The following is a 20,004-nucleotide window of genomic DNA, read 5'->3' as shown; positions in this document are numbered from 1 at the left end:
AAGGTACTGACACATGGCCGCTGACGCCGTGGCTCGGCCAGCCACGCAGTCGTCATTCCTCCGCACGCTCTACATCCTCGCGGCGATCCTGAACGCGTCGGGGGTCCCCTACGCGCTGACCATCCTCCGGCGCACCAACGGCGCGTTGTCGCGCAAGGCGCATCGGCTGGCTGGGTCGGGGCCTAGAAATGGTCAGATCATCGCGCTGCGCTATGCGTTTCACGAGCGAAGGAGCGTCGAGCGGGATCGGGGCATGGGTACGGCCGAGGCGATCGAGCGGTGGGGATGGCATAATTACGTGAGAACGTTGGTGCTTGTTCTTGGGACGGTCGTGGGGGCGGTGGCTGTTGCTTTGGATGGGAAATAGGGTGAGTTGATCTGTTTATTTGGTGTCTTCGATGTCTTGTCTATCTGGGTTGAGGAGCGAGTGATTTTTGTCTTCCACAGTCGGTCTTTCGCACTTGCGAAGCACTTTGCCAGCGGAGTTGGATGCAGCTTAGTGAGGGATTAGATTGACTGGTTAGTTGAGGGTAGTCAGAGTTCGGTCGATGAGCTCGGAGTCAAGGGAATGTTGATGAAGGAATAAAGGATGAATGGCTCCCACTTGTTGACAGATCTGTTGACCAAAATCACCATACCAGGACTCTTTCCGCACGCGCGAGCTGGCTGAGTGGCATTGGTGCTCTCCAACAGGCAGCCCGTGTACTGTTTGGAGGTACGGCTCACCTGGACGTAAAGTCCACGGAAGCCAGGAAATCTGCGTGAATCCCGGAAGCGACTAGCTATGGCTGCTGTAAGAAGTTGGGTCTATTTATCAAGCATCACGGCAGAGGCTTGGTTGTTGCGCCGATGGTGATAATAGTAGTTGAAGCCGAGAATGAGACTGGGCACAATGACCTCGGAAGCCGAAACCTGGGATCAGACGACCGCCCACTGGTCAAGGTCCTTGATACGTAGCATGTCTAGTGTTTTGAAACTGGTCGCACAGTGTACAGAGTACAGCGCTTCCTGTTCGGTTCAGCGATAATTAAGTGGTTGTTTGAGCTGTGAAATCCAAAGGTGAGGCCAGGATGAAGGCAAAATGATAATGGGACGCGGCTTTGGGTTCGCGTCGCACCAAAACAAGACTCGCTGGCCAGCTCCGTGTCCACAAGTCCAAGGATCACCCAGATCCGCGAGGTCAGTATCACGACAACGGTTGGTCACGCCTTGCGAAGGTATGTACTGTAGTACAGTAGTCACTGCGGTTGCCCACCGGGTAAGGAATCTTTTCTAGGTTTCGGGGAAACTTGCTCCCGACCTTGGCCGTCAGTGCCGCCGATTGCGGACGGTTTCTGCTGTAAACTCCAAGCTCGCTGTGCTGCTCCGTTCCTGTTCTTCGAACAGACGAATTCTTCCACACCCCGTGGGACAGATATCGAGCTGGAAATGTCCTCTCCAGTATAGCATCGATCCGAGAAACGATTTGAACGTTCCCGATCAAAACCAACGAAGCTTAAGTTCGTCCTGTCTACCAATTCCAGCACTCTCACGGTGAATGCGCTCGAGCATCGAAACCGACTCAGCCATGTTCTTGCAAACCTACATCGGACTCCTGTCACCCTCGCCGGTTTTATTTCAGGCCGTCCAATCAAGTCGCCGAAGAGTCTCATGCGTGGCGTGTTTTTGCGCTGCGTCAAGAATCAATGGTGTCTACAATGTTGGATCGCAAACGCTTCATCTATTACTCGTACGCTATTGTACATCAACCCTACTGTAGGAGTACCGCCATCAAAGGCAGCGCTGCAAGTCCGCCGCTAAGAGCGACCTTGTTACCAAAACTCCCAGACGTCTCGGCATCAGGTGCTGCAGACCCGGTGGCGCCTCCCTGTTTAGAACAGAGTTTGTCAGTTGAGTTGCCTTCTAAATTCCCTGATGTGTAAAATTTAAGCTGCACTCACCAAACCGGCCGGTCCACCCGTTGCTGTGGCTACCTCCACCGTAGAACTTGTTGTAACCGATGCAGACGAAGATGAAGACGAAGTGCTTGATTCTGTGCTTGAAGATGGACTGGCTGTTTCGGTCACCGAGGTTGACTCAGGGCCAGAGCTGTTGCTCGTCGCCGTGACCGTGTCCGTGTCCGTGGCATTTGCTGGGACGGGCGTCGCATCAAGCCCACACCCTGTGGCGGCCTCGGATACACTATCGCCGTAGTACTGCCAGATGTCGAACTCGAGGGCGCAGCCGAGACAGGCGTCGAGTGAAGTGGTGAAGTTTGCTGTATCACAGTACCCCTCTGTTCGACCAGCGACGATGACGTTTCCACTGTGACTTTGTGTTACGTGGGTCGATCCCAGATATAGCGAGTGACATACCAATTCGAATGACAATCGTATTGCGGCGTCCCAGGTTCTTGGCGCCGGAGGAGAGAGGAGAACACGGCTGGTGCAAGTGAAGCAGAGACGGAAGCGAGCGAAACGGCCCCTATGACCAGGGGAAAGAGCTGCATTGTGATGAACGAAAACTTTGCGGAAGGCACTGCAGATGCAAGGCCTTGAATCGGAAAACACAAACCGGGGTGCGAAGAACATAGAGAAGAGGGAGACGGCTTGCCCATATAAACTAATCACAGAGCTACCGTAGTAGAACGTAACGGTCATGGCGCTACTCCGTACACTTGCCGATATCATCTCCGTCCACCTCGTCTCCGCTTTGACGCTCAAGGGGACTCCCCCTCGGCTGCGAATCCGGACGACCTTTCCACTCCGCGGGAAGGTAAGAGAAGGAATGTTCGTTGAGAAAAGGTAGGCTGGCGTGGCTGGCTTGGTATCACCACTTGGCGGCACCGCCGGGTTTGCTTTGCCGTGGCACGTAGCCAATGAGAGACAACGCCCAGATACGGTCAAGCACGCCGTCGGTCTTTGCATGAGCGATTTATCTTATCTGATTGAGTAATTTCAAGACTGACAGCCGAAAATTTCGCCTTTCTCCCGCGCGATTGAAGACAAGAATTCGTCTGGCGAGAGGCAGGTTTTGTTCTGGATTGCCGAAGTCGGCGCCATCTTATCTGATTAGATGACATGGAGACTTGATTGGGCGAGCATGCCTTTTCTCTTCCCTCAGTAGCTTGACATTATCGTACGATTCGTCGGCGTTCGGAGTCTCACATGCAGAAGGTGCGTTGCCGAGGACTTCCACAAAGCTCTTGCTTCACTTCGTCCAAAGCGATACTCATGTTTTCGGTTGGAGTCCTCGAGGCCCCACGGCTGGGCGGTTTGGAGGGTTGGCATCTTGTGACCGAGAGTGATTTTATGTTCCACTATATCTTGCAGTCTCCTCTATGGCCGTGGTGTGATGAGGGGTCTCCCTGGTGTTCTGTTTCTGCCAGAGGCCGCTTTCGGATCGAAGGTATTATCATTTAAAGTACTCATTGTTTTGTCGAGGTCGGCGTCATTCTGCTGCTGTGACCTATCGTCCTGCCCAGCCGTTCACGATGGGTGCTGTCACTTTCGCTGTCTTTCTTATCTTCGCTTTCGCGGCGAAGCACATCCTCGCTCAAGATCATGGGGAGGAATACTCGGAGACGATGGGCCCGGTCGCCTTCATGTGGCCACCTGATCGCGAATGGGGTGCTGCTCAAGACAATACAGCCCCTTGTGGTTCGGCCGCAGCGGTGGTGAACAGAACTGAGTTTCCTCTGCGTAGGTGTCAATCTCACTGCGAAGGTGTTCATGCTTATTCGTCCCAGTGAATGGTCAGATTGCGCTTGTCGCTCAAGACGAATCCTGGTCCATCCAGGTTGCAATCTCTCATCGAAACGGTAGGTAAACCCGCGTATCTCCAGAATTTCTCTTGTCGGCGCTCACAAACCTGTCAGACCCGTCGTCGAACGATGAGTTCGAGACTGTGATTCCTGCCATGAGGATTCCAGAATTGAATGAGGGGCACATGTGCTACCCGATCCCAAATCCGTCAGCAGATATCGAGGCTTTCTCGAACGCAACATTGCAAATCCGATACACCTCGGACTTTGAAGACGACAAGAACGAGACCTACTATGCATGCGCTGATATCACTTACGTCCCAACCAGCCAATTCACCTACCAAGTGCCATGTTTCAATGCCACCGTCGAGGATTTCGAGATTTCTGATGCTGACCCTGAACCGAGTTCCTCAGATACGGCGCCGGGATCATCGGCGACGTCTGAGATCATCGAAGCCAACGAAGAGTCATCTGCAGGTCTGTCCAAAGGCGCGATTGCCGGTATCGTTGTCGGTGTGGTGGTAGGAGTGGCTGTATTCTTTGGCGCGTTGATCTACTTGTGGCGTCGCAGGCAGCAGAAGCGTCGACTTCGAAAACAGGAGGCTTCTTTGCGCAACGTGAAATGGGAGGACAACGTTCAAGAGAGTAATTCGGCGTCTCAGACCTCAGATCGCGACATTCAGCTGAGGAAGCTCTAGGCAGATGAGGCGCTTCGGATGTCAGTAAAGTACTACAGTATTAGCCGAATAGTGAGATTTTGAGTATGCAACAGTTTCATCATCGGATGCAAATCAAGAGATGGAAGATGAAAGATCTGCGTGGCCTGGCAGCGTCTCTGCCAAGAGAAGGTAAATCGACGGCGCAGCTCACCCCTCTTTGGGACATGGGTGATGCAGCCCTGCAGTGCATGTGCTCACCCCCACCGAGATGACTTCCTCACCCTCACCTTTGCAACCACCCTGACCTTTGCCACCACCATCTCCCCTACAACCACCACCCTCACTCAACTCAATGCCGCTTCGAATCCTCTCTAGACAGCATCCTCAAAATGCTGCGCCAAGCTTTCGGCCTTCGAAAAAGCAGCATTCTCCAACGAGTTACACGTTCTCCACAAAATATCTCTTCATTATGCGTATCTCAAAACCGCACCTTGCAGACAACGACGCGTAAGACACATCACTCAGCTTCGATCGTAAAGCTATTAACAGGTCTATAGGTTCGCTTTACAGCGGTGATAAGGACATCGGCTCTCCCCCTCAATCTAGCCGATCTCTCGATGAGAAGCTCAATTACTTTAACAAAGAGTTGACCGCGACGAAATCGGAAGTGGCACGCCTCGTTGAAAGCATACAGACGAACGAGTCTAAATCAGACTTGAAATTCGCACGCCTTGAATCGGAGATGATGCACCTCAACAAGAACCTTACTGCGCAGATGAACAGCTTCACTGAAACTGTCTCTGCGAAGATAAGCGTCCTTACTGCGAACATGAGCGCCTCTAATGCGGACATGAAGTCGAGATTGGACAGATTCGAGAATCGATTTTTGTTCCGAATGCTCTTCGCTGTGAGTGATCTTCCTATTTACTATATACCATCTGCTAATGAATACGAAGATATTCAGTGTGGCAATTGTTGCAATGGGTGGTACTGTCGCTACTACTCTCCTATGACACCCAACCGACCAGACTCCTGCGACCCGGACTCCTGCGACCTAGACTCCTACGGCCCAGACCCCTACAGTCAAACATGTTTAAAGCAAGAGAGCTTATCACGAATATTATTACGTGTACAGCGATGAGCAGGCCGAGCAGGGAGAAGATGTTACATAATTAGACGCAGTCATAGGGATGGCTGGTAGGCTACAACGAGGCAGTCGTTATCCGGAGACTCATTCTGCAAATTCATAGCGATGGCGTGTGTATAGCTTGATAAACTTATGCGGCAGCATCATGGATTCACTTCAGTAGCTTTTAGATGTCTTAATACGATGTCCTTGTGTGGGAGGTGAGCGACCCTTGAAAGCGGCGCCAAGTGGGTGAGTGCCCACGTGAGCTCGCCGTCGATTTACCTCGTCTTATGTGGCCAAGAATGGTACACGTGGTGAGTCACGTGATCACGGCCAACCCAAAAATGTGCGCTCCCCACTTGCACAGACAGTTCATCCTTCAACAATAACTAATTACATGACAACTTACGCGTAAGAGTCAAGTAATTGGCAGGAACAACCAAGACAGGCATCGAGGTGGACACGGCATGTCGACCGGCACTCCACAAACCTTGATGCCTTACTGTGTTGGCCATGTCCTTGCACCTGGGTCAACCACTGAGCTGCTTGAACGATGCAGGAAATGCCGCGAGCCATTTATCCGACTACAATGTTGAAATATCGTCCTCCAAGCAGGTCTCGCATCGTGCTGCGGCAGCTGCCCTGCCCCGGACCACGACGCATATTCTAAGCCTTTCATGCGGTTGGATCACCGATCTCCAGTCTCCTTTCACCGGTTTCAATCTACAACCAATCAACGTCGCCGCCATGGTCACCATCCCATGCTCGGCATCAAGCCTTATCCGCAAATGCTGCCGACTTGACGTCGCGTTGAAACTTAGCCTCGGAGGCAACCGGCTTGCTTGTCGATTTGACTTCGCTTTGTTCATTGCTAGATGTTGCTATGCTTGCACCGCTCAGTGCTGAAGACGAGATGTCATGTATTTACCTTCCCAGGAAGGGCACAGATGACAACATGTGCCCCTCCGGGTGTTGACATGCCTCGAACTCTCTATCAGCCCTTGGGAAACGAAGAGATCCGTCTGCTCACCATCCATTCTCAGTCCAACTTCAGTCTCGAGACCGTATGCGTGAAAGAGACCCCAGGATACCACGCAGTCTCCTATTGCTGGGGAGAAGCCCATGATCTCTGCCACGTCCGGGTCAATGGCTATGAAGTTCCACTTCGAAGGCATGTGGCGGTAATGCTGGACAGCCTCTATCGTCACCATCGAGTGACTCGTGTCTGGTTGGACATGCTATGTATCAACCAAGATGACGAAGCCGAGAAGTCAAAGCAAGTATCGATGATGGGAGAGATATTCAGGCGGGCGATGGGAGCTTACGCATGGCTGGGAGAAGCGGACTCCGACACGGACTGCATCTTCGATGTCTTACGCGAGTTTCGCAAGCGCAAGATGGAGCTCGAATTGCCTGCAGGTTTGGACGCTGCTGAACAACTGAGTTGTCATAGGGAACTGTTTCGCGACATCTACGTGGAGAGAGGTGGCTCTTTACCCGAAGCGAGAGCATCGGACGATGAAAGGTTGCATGAAGAATTCAACTGGCTACGCCCTTTGTACATACGGCCTTTCTGGAGCCGCGTCTGGATTGTTCAGGAGCTTATTCTGGCAAAGGATGTTATTGTCTGTTGTGGAGCCAAGTGCATTGATTTGCACGATATTTACGGCCTCAGCCTCGACTGGGGATCATTCGAACAAGGCTTCTATGATGTCCAACCAGACTATACAGCGCTCATCGAGATTGCCAAAAGTTTCCCTCCGTTGGTCCCCAAGCAGGAGGATCCTGTGATGGAACTGGATCTGCCGGACCAGACCATGACCACGGGCCAGCATCCGGAGGTATCCACCGTGGATAGTGAGTACATATGAGAACTTGTCCACATGGATTCAGGTCACTGATAAATGGATTTCAGAGGTTGCATCGAAGGAGCCGAAGTCGAATTCGAGAAGATGGAAAACCATCCAAGCCATTCACGGGCACCGACGACGCAGAGAGACCTTGGACTTGGAGTCAGGAGGAGAGGCTCCCCACTCGGTGACTTTCAAGATGTCAGAAAAAGGCGATGTTGCAACGATTACGGAAGTGATTGAGGTATACGCCCGGCATGAATGCTGTGATCCAAAGGACAAAGTCTACGGGTTGCGGGAGCTGGTTCCCCAGTGGAAAAAAAACTTGGAGGTATGTTACAAAAAGTCTGTCTTGGAAGTCTTTCTGGACGTTGCGAGACTTGACTTATTCGACCGACAAGAGATCGGTGGACTGCACGTGGCATTTCGGTTGTGGTCGGAAATGGGACTTGGGGATCGCGCCAAGTTTAACGACTGCCTAAGACAGCATTTTCCGGAGATATACAGTCGATATGTGTCAGCCGTATGAAATGCACTACCGTTTTCCCGCTGAGAAATGCCTGTAGCACTGTGAAAGCTGTGCGTTGGTAGAGTGTGGAAATGATCCTTGTGAACTGTAGATGAATACGTGGATAATGTGAGGCAGCGAATTCTATTCCATGTCTGGGACCGAGAGTTCACTTGTAGGGAGTGTCAGAGATGTTGGCCGAGAATCATCTCTTCGACCATCGTGCCTTTAGACCACGGTTCTCAGTGGGGACATACATACATGCCGACCTAGCCGCAGACTCCGCTCAGGGCGGATGTTGGTGTTACTGTGGCGAGGGCGCGGAAAGGGTCGTGCTGAGTGAAAGCTGAGTTGGAACTGAATGAAACTCCAGATGGAAGTCAATGTATTAGAGGCGCCTAACGGTCAAAAGCGGCGTTGGTTGGATCACTCAGTATTGAGGCTTGGACATCCTGCGTCCGACCTTGCCTCATACTCTCACGCGCAGACACAAGGCTTCCAAGTGGCTGTAGAGATATCAATGGTGGAAGAAGAAAGCCGCCATCGCGCTAGAAGAATAGCATCAGCGACGACGCTTGGCCAGCGCATGAGATCAGCTGCGCCTCTGTAGAGCTCGAGCTTCTACTGTGGAGTGCAGCTGCCCCGATGCGGATGCCTAGCACCCAAGCACGTGCTCAAGCCACCTGGGCAGCTGCGACCCTCCGAATCGGTTCGCTTCAGCCCCCGCATTTAATTTTAGCGAAACCTGCTCACCCTTCAGCCTCATCTCGTCCAAACACGCGCACCACACCGCGATGCCTCCGAAAACGTGCTCACTCCCACCACGCCACGGAGATGAGGTTTCATGCGAGGCTGGAACGAGACTCGAAATCTTGCTCAAAACGCCAATATCAAGGCTGAGGCGTGAAATTGTGCCCGAATGCAGCAGGCTTGGATATTCTGTAGCTTGCAAAGTAAGGTGAGTCGCGTCGAGTCGAAATGAGCTGAGCAGGTATTCATTCGTTCCAATCCCAATTCCATCTTCACCGCTAGGCCGACGACCCCGGCCTCATGTTTGGTATAAGACTGTGAATGAGAATCTGTTTTCATCATTGTGTCCCCGTACGGAGGATCTGTCCATCTACATCGTCCTTCGCCTTGTGTTTCGCTCTACGCCATAGTTCACCACATACGGAGTATCTTGTAACCTACAGCCAGTCGTGGACACCAGACCATACCATCGACTCCGATCAACTACCCACCAACCTATCTACCAACCTGCCGGCCGTCCACCTCAGCGCACCAATATGTGCACCGACTCCAATCGTCCCGCGGCACCAGACTCGGCCATCCGCGTCGCGATCATCCATCCCCTCTCCGACCCTTCATTTCGCGCGCGACTAAGTCTCTCGAATGGACCGGGTGATGAGACCACGACAACGACGCTGCAATCTGCAGACGACGCCGCGGGAGTGTCGTTGAACGTTAGAATCCAGTAAGTCACGTATTTCCTATTTTCCGGCCGTCTTCATCAGTTATAAGTTTCTGTGAACTCGAATCTTGTTGGACTCTGGCTATTCTGCCTTGCACTTACTCTCTCGCTTTATCACACCCTTTACTACTCGCTCTTACCGTCAATCGCGGCCCTCGTCGTGACTTGGGAGGGAAAGCAAAGGCATTCAGGCCGTTATGTGGTTTCTTGTACAGACGCACGCACGCACCCACGCATGACTGGCTGGCTGGTTCCCCGACCAAGTCACTTGATCGGAAATTGATTGATTGGCTTTGCCTTGTCTTGCCTCTGCCTCCTGCCCTGATGTTCTGATGCTTGATCGCTTGGATGAATGACGACTTACTAACACGCTCGCTCCAGTAAATACGGCGCACCCCTATCCCTCTCACCCTCACTCTCATTCTCGCCGTCCTCACGATCATCACGAACCTCGACGCCCAGCCTTGCTTCAGCATCAGAATCAGATTCAGATTCGGAATCAGAATTCGACTCCACCTCATCAAATCCCATCGTCCATTCTTTCCCCGTCACCATGAACACCAGGATGAATGACCCCCCCAGAGGATGTACTGGCCGTCGACTGGATCTGGGTGTCGGAGGGGACGGCGTGGTCGGGCGGACCGTGTCGATTGCCGATCGGCGGAGCGGAATGATCCTAGGGGAGGGGATTATTGGGTGGAGTTGAGTTGAGTTGAGTTGCACTCACGTACCCAAGTCGAGGTGGGGTGGCGTGAGGTGAGGTGACTTTTCATACGGGCGCGATTACGGTTCCACGGTCACGGTTGCGAAACGGAGGGCAAACTTGTTTAGACGCGTCTTGGAGATATGGAGTGTCAAATATGGGATTGATTTACTTACGCGACTGTGGAGAGCAGTGGCATGGCATGGCGGAACAGGACAGAACTGGTCAGAATGGGTAGGCTAGGATATGACAAGGCACGCTATGGATGGCTGAATTGGTTGATAGTGGTATGCATTTCACGTTGCACGTCTTTGAATGGGTCCATCGGTGTAGTATTCCGTGTTATTAGTTGGAGGTGTCAAGGAGAGGTCCACATCCTCTGGGGATCGCCCAAAAAGACCGAGAAATCCGAGCACTTTATGCTTGATTACGGCCCTCTTAGCCTGTGCTTGGTATGGACGCGAGAGGCACGCGGTTCATGACAAGAGTGGTGAAAAGGAGACGTCCGGTCCGGCATTTGAAAGGAGTCAGTGACGAGTGGATGTCCAGCTACTTAGGTACGTTCCGAACCATGAATAATAGACACAGGGTGCCGCTGTGCTAAGCAAACAGCACCCCCTGCATTCTTCCGTGCGCTACAACAAATACCCCATCCATCCACTGTTGTTCATGTATATATCAAACATGTCCAACTCCTCGGTACTGAAGTTGAACTGCTCCCAATTCGTCCGCCCATAACTCGCGGCATCGTACGCGGCATTCAAGTTCTGGCCGGATTGAAGGTTCCCGACAGTTTCGCCATTGTTCCAATTTCCCCCGGGCATGAAGCTCGGCGTAAAGGGGCGTTGATGCGGTAGAGTCGTCGTCGGCGTATCATTGCTACTAACGGGCCCTAAAATCCCGGGGATGTCCATCCGTTTTGCCGAGGGAACCGCCTGCCTCTGCCCCTGCCCAGGGTTCTGTGGCATGATACTCGTCGCGCCAGCCGCTTCGTCCTCGGGCAGTTGTCCCGTGCGGTGCAGGTGCCACATTTTGAGCTTCGTGAAGACGAATCCGAACGCCGCGGCGCATGGGTTCATCCCGTCGGCCGAGATCTCGCTTAATCGACCGAGCAGTGCGTCGAGATAGTAACTCGTGCGCAGGTCCGGGAGGAAGACGGACCCGAACTTGGATTCGGGGGAGTTGAAGATCCAGTGCAGCTTCATGAGCACCATGATGGCGTAGGCGCTCCGGACGATGTAGAGGTTGGAAAGGATGCGGGCGTTGTCGGAGTCAAAGGAGAGGTAGGTATCCAGCACTTGGTGGCTGCTGGTCAGCAGGGTCGACAGGGCTTCAACGTGCGCCGCGGTGACGATTTCGGGCTGTTTGCGCTCCTCCAGCGACTGCGCCGCGACGCGAAAGTCGTCGACGTTGTGGTCGTGGTGGATCGCAATCTCGTGGATGTACAGATTGGCACAGGCTGAGTGGTGTCGCACGAGACCTTCCGCCGTGTTAGTTTTGTAGAGGCCACACTGATTCCGGTTGGACTTACGCGGATCAATAGAGACGTCGACTGTTTTCTCCCACAAGCGCAGCTGCCGTTGGAAGCATTTCAGCTGATGCTGGATCCTAGGCTCGGTGAATTTGAGCTCGGCACCTGGATCGTCCATGTCGAAAGCCGCGGAGACTTCTTCGGCAATGCGGGCGAGACCAACGGTCGCACATAGCCACTTATCGCTTGGGACAGCGTACGGGCTTTTCGAGAGCGTCTCAAGGCACTCTTCGACACGGGGTCCAAACCTTATAAGTGATGGAAGGCGAAGGATGTTGGTGACACTGTACTCGGAAATTAGCTAGCCCGTTGCACGCGCATCTCGGGCACCTACGTGATATTCGACTGATAACAGGCGAGCCATGTCCGACAGAGTTCGGCCTCCTCTTCAGGATTCCTTACCACCTTGGACCGTTTCCCTATCCCAAGCTCCAGGGCCATGACGCTTGCGGCTTGGATGTTGAGGTTGAACGCCATATCTCGAGCAGTCCTAGGCCTGATGTAGTACTGGGAATTGAACAGCATTGCCTGGATCAGGTCCAAGGACTTGTCGCCGTGGAAGAGCACCCTTTCCGAGATCTGGCGGTTGAGCTCGATGGTCAGGGCAGGCTGGGCTGAAGGTTGGATTACCGCGCTCGCAGCCGTCAGAATGGCCAAGAAGGTCATGGGCCGAGTTTTCCGAATCCCCTGGATATCAGCGCTAGCAGGAAAGACGATCATCGGGGTGGTTTCACACATGCGACCCCTCCAGAAGGAGAACAGCTTGGTGGCGGACTCTACGGTCAAGTCTCCGCGCTCGACGACGTCGACATAATCGTCCCTCGCAAGAGGTTCGAAGGGAGGCCCGCCACCGCAACTCGTATTGAATCGGGGTTGAGCGGTTGGCGGGAATGCCTGTTCTATCATAGCACGATGGTAACTGTCCAGACTGGTGTTGGAGGTATCCTCTGTTCGGGCTGGCTCGGAGCTTGAAGTTGTTGCAGCGTCCTTGGGCGGCGACTCAGCCTCCAGCTTGCCGGTGTCCGTCTGCTGCTGTTTTGCCAGTAGGGCTTCTGTCAGTGCGTTGATCTTCTTCTCGAGTTCGGCGACTTTGTGGACGGTCTTTTGTCGCTTTCGCGGTGGCCCCGGCATGATGCATTGACGATTCACCTTGGAGCATGCTTTGCATGCCTCTTGACCCTCTATGGGAAGGCACCGGATCTTCATGTTGCGACATGCGACACATGCGCGCGAGCGCTTCTGGCGCTTGGGCTTTTCAGTGCCGGACGCGTCGTCGTCTTCCTGGCTATCTGGGGATTGACTGTAAGTGTTGGAGTCTTGCCGGTCGCCGTCTTGCAGGATGGCGCGCGTTTCCGAGGACCGAATCTGGTCGAACGGTAGGAGAGTCTCCACCGGCAGTGGCCTTTGAAGCGCCATCCCTGTGCCTGCGCGGACTTTGTGATTTTGCGGGAGGTCCAGGGTCAACAAGACATTTCGATGATGACGCAGACGATGATTATTGCTGATGTGGCTTGGCGCAGAGACGAGCCGCGCTCGACGGCAATTTCTTCGCGGCGTATGCTCAGCTGCCTTGACGTCGTGGAAGGGAACGGTCTAAGACGCGACCAGATTGTCAACACAGTTATGCCAGTGCTTGTCACGCGAAGAAGAGGTTGTGGTCATTCGATTAGGTTTCGGAGCCGACAGACTCATATCAGATTAGATTTCGTGGGGCGATCGCGTGGGAGAAATAGTGCGTCAGGCGAGCAGATGTGCGCGGTAGGCATTGTGAGTTGGTCACGTGGCAAGCCGTCTGACCTCCGTCTTTTGCACGAGACTCGGACACAAATGGCGCCGACTGCCATGCAAAACCGCTTACATAAGCCAGGCCACAGTGAGTGAACTTTCCCACCATCTCTATACACAGCTTCTGTTTCGCAATGCTGTCTACTCAGTAAGCCGAGAATGACCATGCCTCCATGACTTTCCTTGACGACATCAACCGTTGCGTAACCCTGCGCCGTGACTTTCTACTTCCATAGGGCTCCTGATGTCCCTCGCTCGTATGCATCACCGTAGCGCCTTGTAATTCCATGCTATGCGGTAACCTCGGATGCCAAAGCTCACCAACGTATCCTTCGCTTCCATTTCTGTACCCGGGTCTCCTCAATTGAATCCGTCTCCGTGTCCGACCCTTCGGGTTTCGTCTGATCACCAGCAAGGTTATGTTTGTCGCTCAACTTGAGGTTGGGCAGGAACCATACCACGACCAGGGGAATCGCTGATGCGACCAAGGCGGCAATGGTCATGTACCGCAAGATGTCTGAGTAAGCGTGATTGACCGCCATCCGTTCGCTTGAGCCTGGCTGAGGGACGACCTCGGTAATCGTGTCATACACGCTGTTGATGGCCGATTGCGGGGTGCCAGGGCCCATCCAGAAGCGTAACCGTTGCTTGAATAGGGTTGTATAAATGGTGCCTGCAATGGAAGAGCCTATGCTGTTGCCAAGGTAGATGAAAAGAAGTTCCAGCGCGGTCGACTGTGCCAGCTCCGCTCGTGGGACGACTACCTGCGCAACGACAATGACCACAGTGCCGACCATGCCACTGCCCGCCCCCTGGATGATCTGCATGACGAATATCTCTCCGATCGAGTTGTTTGCACCACGAAGGCGCATCATGAATCCATAACCGATGAGCCGGATGATGACGCCGATCAGTAGAAGCCACTTGTAACGCTTTGATCGGTACATGAGGAAGCCCGTGCCCAAGCCTGTTAGGACCTGCACACAGCCGGCGGCATAGGTCAGGAACGTCGCATTCCGCGGCGTAAATTCGTGAACCACTGTTGCCCATGCGTATAGGTAGGTGTGCGTGACGCTGTAGGCAAAGGCGTCGAGCAAGCCTATCAGGAATGCAAGGACCAGGGAGACATTCTTGACGAAGCGCGGCGGGATGACGGGTTTTGACGCTATCCGAGCCTCGTAATATACCAGTGCCAGGAGGAAGACGACTCCTAATGCAATCAGAGTCGGAACCCATGGTGCTCGCCAACGCCCAGAAGTGTTTCCGGCGAGTGCTAGTGGCAACAGGAGCATTGCGCAGCCTCCACTGAGCAGAACCATTCCGCCGAGGTCAATTTGAGAGACGAATCCGCGGGTTGTTGTCTTGTTTCGAACAGTACCGCCTGCCCGTCTCAGTCGGCGCTGAAACCACAGTAGAGGGATGATGACGGCTACAGAGCAGACCGGCATGATGATGGCGAACATCCCAATGCCCCACCGCCAGCCGATGTTTGCGAGAGCGCTGTCAACAATGAATGCCGAGCACCAAGGAATGATCATAAACGGTAGGTTGACCAGGCCGTTCGCAAGACCACGCCATCTCGACGAGGTGATGTCCGCCACGATGACCTGGTTGAGGATCTGCATGCCGGTTTGGCCGATACAGTAGACGACATAGCCTCCAGTATATTGGCCGAATCCCCTGGCAGACGCACAAAGAATGTAGGAGACGACATAGAAAACGACCACGGCCATGTACGTCTCGGCTCGCCCGATGACGTCGGATATCTTCGCGATAGGTGGCTTCAGGACGGCACTGACAATGGTCCCAGCGGTCATCAACGCACCCAGGAGAGCGACCTCTTCGAAGTCGGAAGCTGCATAGTTCTGATAGTTGTAGATGGTGGCGTGGTCAAGCTCGCTGACTCTCGTCAGTACGGTCTCGATGTGCTCTGATGTGCTGTACTTACAAGATGGTCCACATCAGTGCGATGCTAGAGTCTACTGTCAGCAGTCGGTTTAGACTTGACCGAGGGCGGCATACCCTATCCACATCCAAACCCTCCCATGCTTGCCCCAGGCTGCGTCCATGGCTTCCTGATTATCATCATCATTCTCAGAATCTGATTGAACTCGATCCTCGGTCGTTTGGTTCTTTTCCTCGTCCACGACAGCGGACGCAATGCTCGCCGCTATTGTGGTCTCGTTCGATGGCCTGGCCTCTGCAGAGAAACGACCTTCTCGAGCGGCAGACATCTTGCTGGCAAGCTGGGCAAGAGAAGCGCAGGAGCAAGCCTGACAGACGTGAGGAAGAGGCTCTCGAATCAGTCATGGTTGAGGATGGGCGGGCAATATCAATCCATGAAACCATCTGAAGGAGAGGTCCGAGCAGTGACCGACGATCAGACCCATCCTCAACCCAACATACACAACAAATGAGCGCATCAGGGCTGGAGCCCACGAGCAGTAGGTAGCACGATCAGCGTCAAGGACTCCATATGAGCTGCTCAAGGTGAACTGAACAGATGTACTGCGAGGTGACTTAGCAAGGGCATCCTCTGACCGAAATAACCTCCACCATGACGGAGGTATGCGAAAGTGAGCCAATACACATCGACAGCGATGTCGGAGCAAGACCAATGCGCTCAACAGCTGCCGAATAGAGCAAGAAGCCCCGACTCATTTTAGGGGGGGGACAAGCGAAGCGCAGTGTCAGTGTCGCGGGCGGCGAGTGCCTAGCAAGCCTCATGATAATCTGATCAGATAATTCTCATCTAATCAAGATAAGATGATCGCGCAAAATTTTCATCTTGCTGCATGCGCGCCGCAGATCATCTTGGAGCCCCAGGCTCGTTGTCCACCGTCAGTCTCAGAGACAAGAGCGATTCGTTGTTCGTCATTTCTTGGTTATTGGCGTTTCATCATGGTGCAGTAGGCGCGTTGCAGTGGGGCAGAGACTCCAAGAACGAGGAGGCTGCACTCAGTCGTTTCTGTGGAAGTCGGGACCGCTGACCTGCAGGGACTGTGACAAGCTACACGAGACCGTGTTTGGCAGCACGTAATGGAACAGGGACAGAATGTCAAAATGCGACAAGCACATGCATGACCTGATGGCTGCCGACAGAGGACGGTGAGGACACACTGGACCGGTAGGGTTTGGTATCATCTTCATAAAGTGCCCGAATGACGCAATTTCTGGGGTCGGTCTTGGGTTGCATTTGGTGCATCTAACATCTGCTGGTACTCTGTACGATACTATTATTGCTCCTGTTTCTACCGAAGCTCTCCTATGCAGTCCCGCTCATACTTTCACTATCGTGCTGATCGCAAGCAGAATGGCACGGCAGCCATAGCCACCTGTTTAGGCTCTCTACTTGGAGATGCCTGGATAGTGATTGATCCAGGCGAAGATCTCTCTGTGCCAAACAAGGCTGTTCTCCCTGTTCAGAACCCTGAGAACACACGTCACCAAGATGTTCCACGTGCTGGCACTTGAGAATCTTACCAATGATTCTCGTCGGGAAAGCTCAAGAATCTGCTAGGGACACCCCTGAGTTGCAGGATGTTGAAGTGCATGAGACCTTCGGAAATAGGTAGCCTATAATCCAGCTCGTTGTGCACAACGAAATGCGGTGTAGCCCACTCGCTAATACAATTGAGTGGATTGAATTCGTCATAATTGACTCTATTGGCCCAAAGAGTGCCGTTGAACTATGCGGCGTCAGCTTCATCCTTCTGTGGCATGCCAAACTTCACATCGTGTTGAGTGAACCAAGAGTTCTTCAGTTGAGTAAGATCCTTGAGCATTGGTCATGCCATCATGCGTGACGAGAGCCTTAAATCTTCTTCCCAAGTCATGACCCTGGATAAAGTTCGTCATGTATCCGCCGTAAGACGCGCCAGCCTCGATGCCGGTCTCGGTGTCGATGTGGTCAAACGTGCTGTTGACGTACTCCCAAAAGGCAAAAAGATCCTCGTAAGGCTGAGAGCATACGTTAGTCATTATCGCCTTGATGACAAAGACGGGTCTTGGACTGAATAGCGCGGCGATTCGAAGAATAGCAAAATTCACGTAGCTGCCCCAGTTGTCCTGGATAGCGGCTTGGAAAGTCATACCCCAGCCGGTAATGCCGGTCGGGTTCAGTGCCACAACCACGTAGCCCTGATCAGCCCAGACTCTGAAGTTCCATCTGGTGCTCCAAGAGTTGTAATGGCCACCCTGAGGACCGCCATGGACGACGAACACCAGAGGATACGTCCTGCTCGCATTGAACCCGGTCGGGTATATGATCCAACTCTGAACCTGGGTATTACCGCCGGCGGTGTAGAACTCTGACACACCCCGAGGACCAAGACCTGCAAGTTCAGGATCGACTTCGTTTGACTGAAGGATACTAGTGATGACTCTTCCTCAGGATCCAACAATACAGAAGTCCCGCGACGACCAGATTTTAGAATCCGATACCAAGAGGTTGCCATTTGGCAGCACGTAAGATGCGGCGACGACACCAGCGTTCGCGATGTTAGTCGGCTGGAAGGTGGCCGAGGCCGTCAGTGGAACTTGGAAGAGACGCTCATTCCCAAGATCGGGACCGGCCACGAAGAGGGATAAGCCATCCGGAGCCTATTTGAGCTGTCCAGGGGTGGTGTCCCAATCCTCCGCTAGCACGGTGATGTTGAAGTTGCTGGGGTTGCGTTCGCGACGTAGATCTCGTTCTTGTCCGACTCGTAGGAGATGCCATTCATCTGTAAATACGCTATCTTCGTACCATCCGGAGAGAACAAGGGTGCGGCCGACGCACCTCTCGCGTTTCGTGGGGTCGAGCTCCCAGAGAATGCGTTGACCGGCACAGCGGCTCTTGACCCATTGTGTGGGACTAGCCAAATTTGGGCAGATGTATAATTTGCGAGTGGCAGGTCAATATTCTTGGTCAAGAAGATCACCGAAGACCCGTCAGGGGAGATGTCGCAGTCGCCAGAGCCACCGAACGGTTGGACAGGACTCTGTGCCCGTGTGACGTTGGTAATGTTGGTGATGAGATTCCTCAAACTACCACGCAGAGAGTGTCTGTTCCCACCCGCTAGTGTACCGGCGAAGACAGCATACTTCCGTTCGGTCAGCCAGGTATCCCAATGCCGGACATAGATGCTATCATAGATTTTCGCCCTACTGAGAGGCTCTTCTGCAAACGCCTCGTTGTACGCGGTCCCATTAGGCCAAGCCAGACAGTTCAACAGGAAATTGACGTTCCCAGACGGCGTGACAACGGCCTTGAGCCCATAGGATGGCGCTGGAAGCCAGGCAACCAGGTACCTGCGAGCGTCAGTAATGTTGTGCACCAGTGATCCGTATACTCATACGCCTCATCGATGGCCGTGGCGTCGCCAGCATAAAGACTTATGCCTCCATTGTCTTCCTCGTTGGTACCATTGATCTGAAGAATGCTCGTATTGTTCGGGTCGCCCATGCGATTTCCGAGATTTCCGAGCCATTGTACAGCAATGAGATTCTTCCACTCGTCAAATTCACCAGGTTCCAAACAGTCTCGGACTCGTGGCCGTCCCACAAGTAACTCGTCGCACTGAAGATTCCGAGTTCCTGTGACACTAGTATTAGCCTTGTACTACCATTCGCTGCGAGCTCCGATCTCGCCTACCCCCAAAAGGGATTGGGCGACAGCTCGCTACGTCGCGGCGCAGCCAGCATCTGCCTTTGCACGGTGTTAGTGAAGGCTTCCCAGCAGAATCGACTCGAACACGCACTCGGGCGTGATCGTGACAACAAATGGCAAGACAGCCAATGCCGTCACCACAATTGTTTGCGCATACATCTTGGTCGAGTGGCTGAAGAACAGAGGAAGGTTCAGGATGCTGAGGGAGCTGGCTCAGATAAAAAGTGCTTCGCCCTTGACGCTCGCCACCCTACTTCCACGTCCTTTTCCGTGGCTCTGCTATGGCCCACACTGAAGATCCTTTGCCGCAGCTACCCGCAATCTTGTGCAATGGACGTGCAGCCACATTGCAGATTGCGCATATCGGACACGAAATTGACCAGGAACGCAATCACTTGCCGGGTCAGATAGTTACATCATGCGTGCTCGAAGGTGTTCGAATGCTAGCTGCGGCAAGGCACGATGGATTACCAGACTGGGATACTGCGTGGAGGAGGCAGGTCAGGAACACCAATTGACATGCGCAGTGGTGAGCCTCTGTAATATTGCGCGCAGCTCGTGGACATGGAGCTGTCACTAGAATGGAGATCCTGTTATCGGACCGCTCTCCGCATCTGCAGTAGGAAGGCGTAACGGTATTGACAGAAGGCAGCTTCACGAGCTTCCTAAGTGACAAAGCGTCGTCCGAAGGATCAAGCTTCCCAGTGGCACCAAGAGTCTCAAGCCTTGCAGCCATCTTGGCATAGACGCAGTGGTCTTGGAGTGCAAAACAGAGTTGCATCGCATACGGTGTGCCTCTTTCGCCAAGATGAGAAAGGCACTTGAACCTGATCCTTCTCGTCAGTCGCTCGTGAAACGTTTCAGTGATGTGTGTCGCAATGCCACGCCAGGTCTTGATCCCGCAGGAGAAATGATTGAAGGTCCAGCGCGATTCCCGAAGTCATTGCTGAGGTCGAGCGAGTGAAATCGAATGAGA

General features: G+C 53.4%; 8 protein-coding genes across 8 annotated transcripts; 4 read left to right on the top strand and 4 right to left on the bottom strand.

Moving 5' to 3' along the window:
• Positions 1–13: 13 nt before the first annotated feature.
• A1O7_07180 (uncharacterized protein) lies at positions 14–367 on the top strand (the record flags this gene model as incomplete). The annotated part of the gene is made up of 1 exon (XM_007761180.1): positions 14–367. One exon carries the CDS (start codon positions 14–16, stop codon positions 365–367), a length of 354 nt encoding a protein of 117 aa, XP_007759370.1.
• Positions 368–2,003: 1,636 nt separating this feature from the next.
• Positions 2,004–2,488, bottom strand: A1O7_07179 (uncharacterized protein; the record flags this gene model as incomplete). Its single annotated transcript, XM_007761179.1, has 2 exons — positions 2,004–2,304; positions 2,355–2,488. Coding segments are annotated over 2 exons (435 nt in total), but the record flags the coding sequence as incomplete, so codon positions are not given.
• A 984-nt stretch (positions 2,489–3,472) lies between these two features.
• A1O7_07178 (uncharacterized protein) lies at positions 3,473–4,440 on the top strand (the record flags this gene model as incomplete). The annotated part of the gene is made up of 3 exons (XM_007761178.1): positions 3,473–3,680; positions 3,728–3,799; positions 3,857–4,440. 3 exons carry the CDS (start codon positions 3,473–3,475, stop codon positions 4,438–4,440), a joined length of 864 nt encoding a protein of 287 aa, XP_007759368.1.
• A 350-nt stretch (positions 4,441–4,790) lies between these two features.
• Positions 4,791–5,414, top strand: A1O7_07177 (uncharacterized protein; the record flags this gene model as incomplete). The annotated part of the gene is made up of 3 exons (XM_007761177.1): positions 4,791–4,908; positions 4,959–5,308; positions 5,358–5,414. 3 exons carry the CDS (start codon positions 4,791–4,793, stop codon positions 5,412–5,414), a joined length of 525 nt encoding a protein of 174 aa, XP_007759367.1.
• A 1,093-nt stretch (positions 5,415–6,507) lies between these two features.
• A1O7_07176 (uncharacterized protein) lies at positions 6,508–7,401 on the top strand (the record flags this gene model as incomplete). The annotated part of the gene is made up of 1 exon (XM_007761176.1): positions 6,508–7,401. One exon carries the CDS (start codon positions 6,508–6,510, stop codon positions 7,399–7,401), a length of 894 nt encoding a protein of 297 aa, XP_007759366.1.
• Positions 7,402–10,697: 3,296 nt separating this feature from the next.
• Positions 10,698–13,009, bottom strand: A1O7_07175 (uncharacterized protein; the record flags this gene model as incomplete). Its single annotated transcript, XM_007761175.1, has 3 exons — positions 10,698–11,542; positions 11,594–11,877; positions 11,928–13,009. The coding sequence occupies 3 exons, from the start codon at positions 13,007–13,009 to the stop codon at positions 10,698–10,700; spliced, it is 2,211 nt and encodes a 736-aa protein (XP_007759365.1).
• A 686-nt stretch (positions 13,010–13,695) lies between these two features.
• A1O7_07174 (uncharacterized protein) lies at positions 13,696–15,612 on the bottom strand (the record flags this gene model as incomplete). Its single annotated transcript, XM_007761174.1, has 3 exons — positions 13,696–15,277; positions 15,327–15,350; positions 15,401–15,612. 3 exons carry the CDS (start codon positions 15,610–15,612, stop codon positions 13,696–13,698), a joined length of 1,818 nt encoding a protein of 605 aa, XP_007759364.1.
• Positions 15,613–16,726: 1,114 nt separating this feature from the next.
• On the bottom strand, positions 16,727–18,824 carry A1O7_07173 (uncharacterized protein; the record flags this gene model as incomplete). Its single annotated transcript, XM_007761173.1, has 7 exons — positions 16,727–16,808; positions 16,862–17,067; positions 17,129–17,740; positions 17,822–17,980; positions 18,026–18,102; positions 18,159–18,670; positions 18,718–18,824. The coding sequence occupies 7 exons, from the start codon at positions 18,822–18,824 to the stop codon at positions 16,727–16,729; spliced, it is 1,755 nt and encodes a 584-aa protein (XP_007759363.1).
• Between the last annotated feature and the right edge of the window lie 1,180 nt (positions 18,825–20,004).

Source organism: Cladophialophora yegresii, assembly GCF_000585515.1.
Source record: "Cladophialophora yegresii CBS 114405 chromosome Unknown aczIN-supercont1.5, whole genome shotgun sequence".
Taxonomy (NCBI): Eukaryota; Fungi; Ascomycota; class Eurotiomycetes; order Chaetothyriales; family Herpotrichiellaceae; genus Cladophialophora; species Cladophialophora yegresii.
This window is presented reverse-complemented; position numbering and strand designations above follow the sequence as displayed.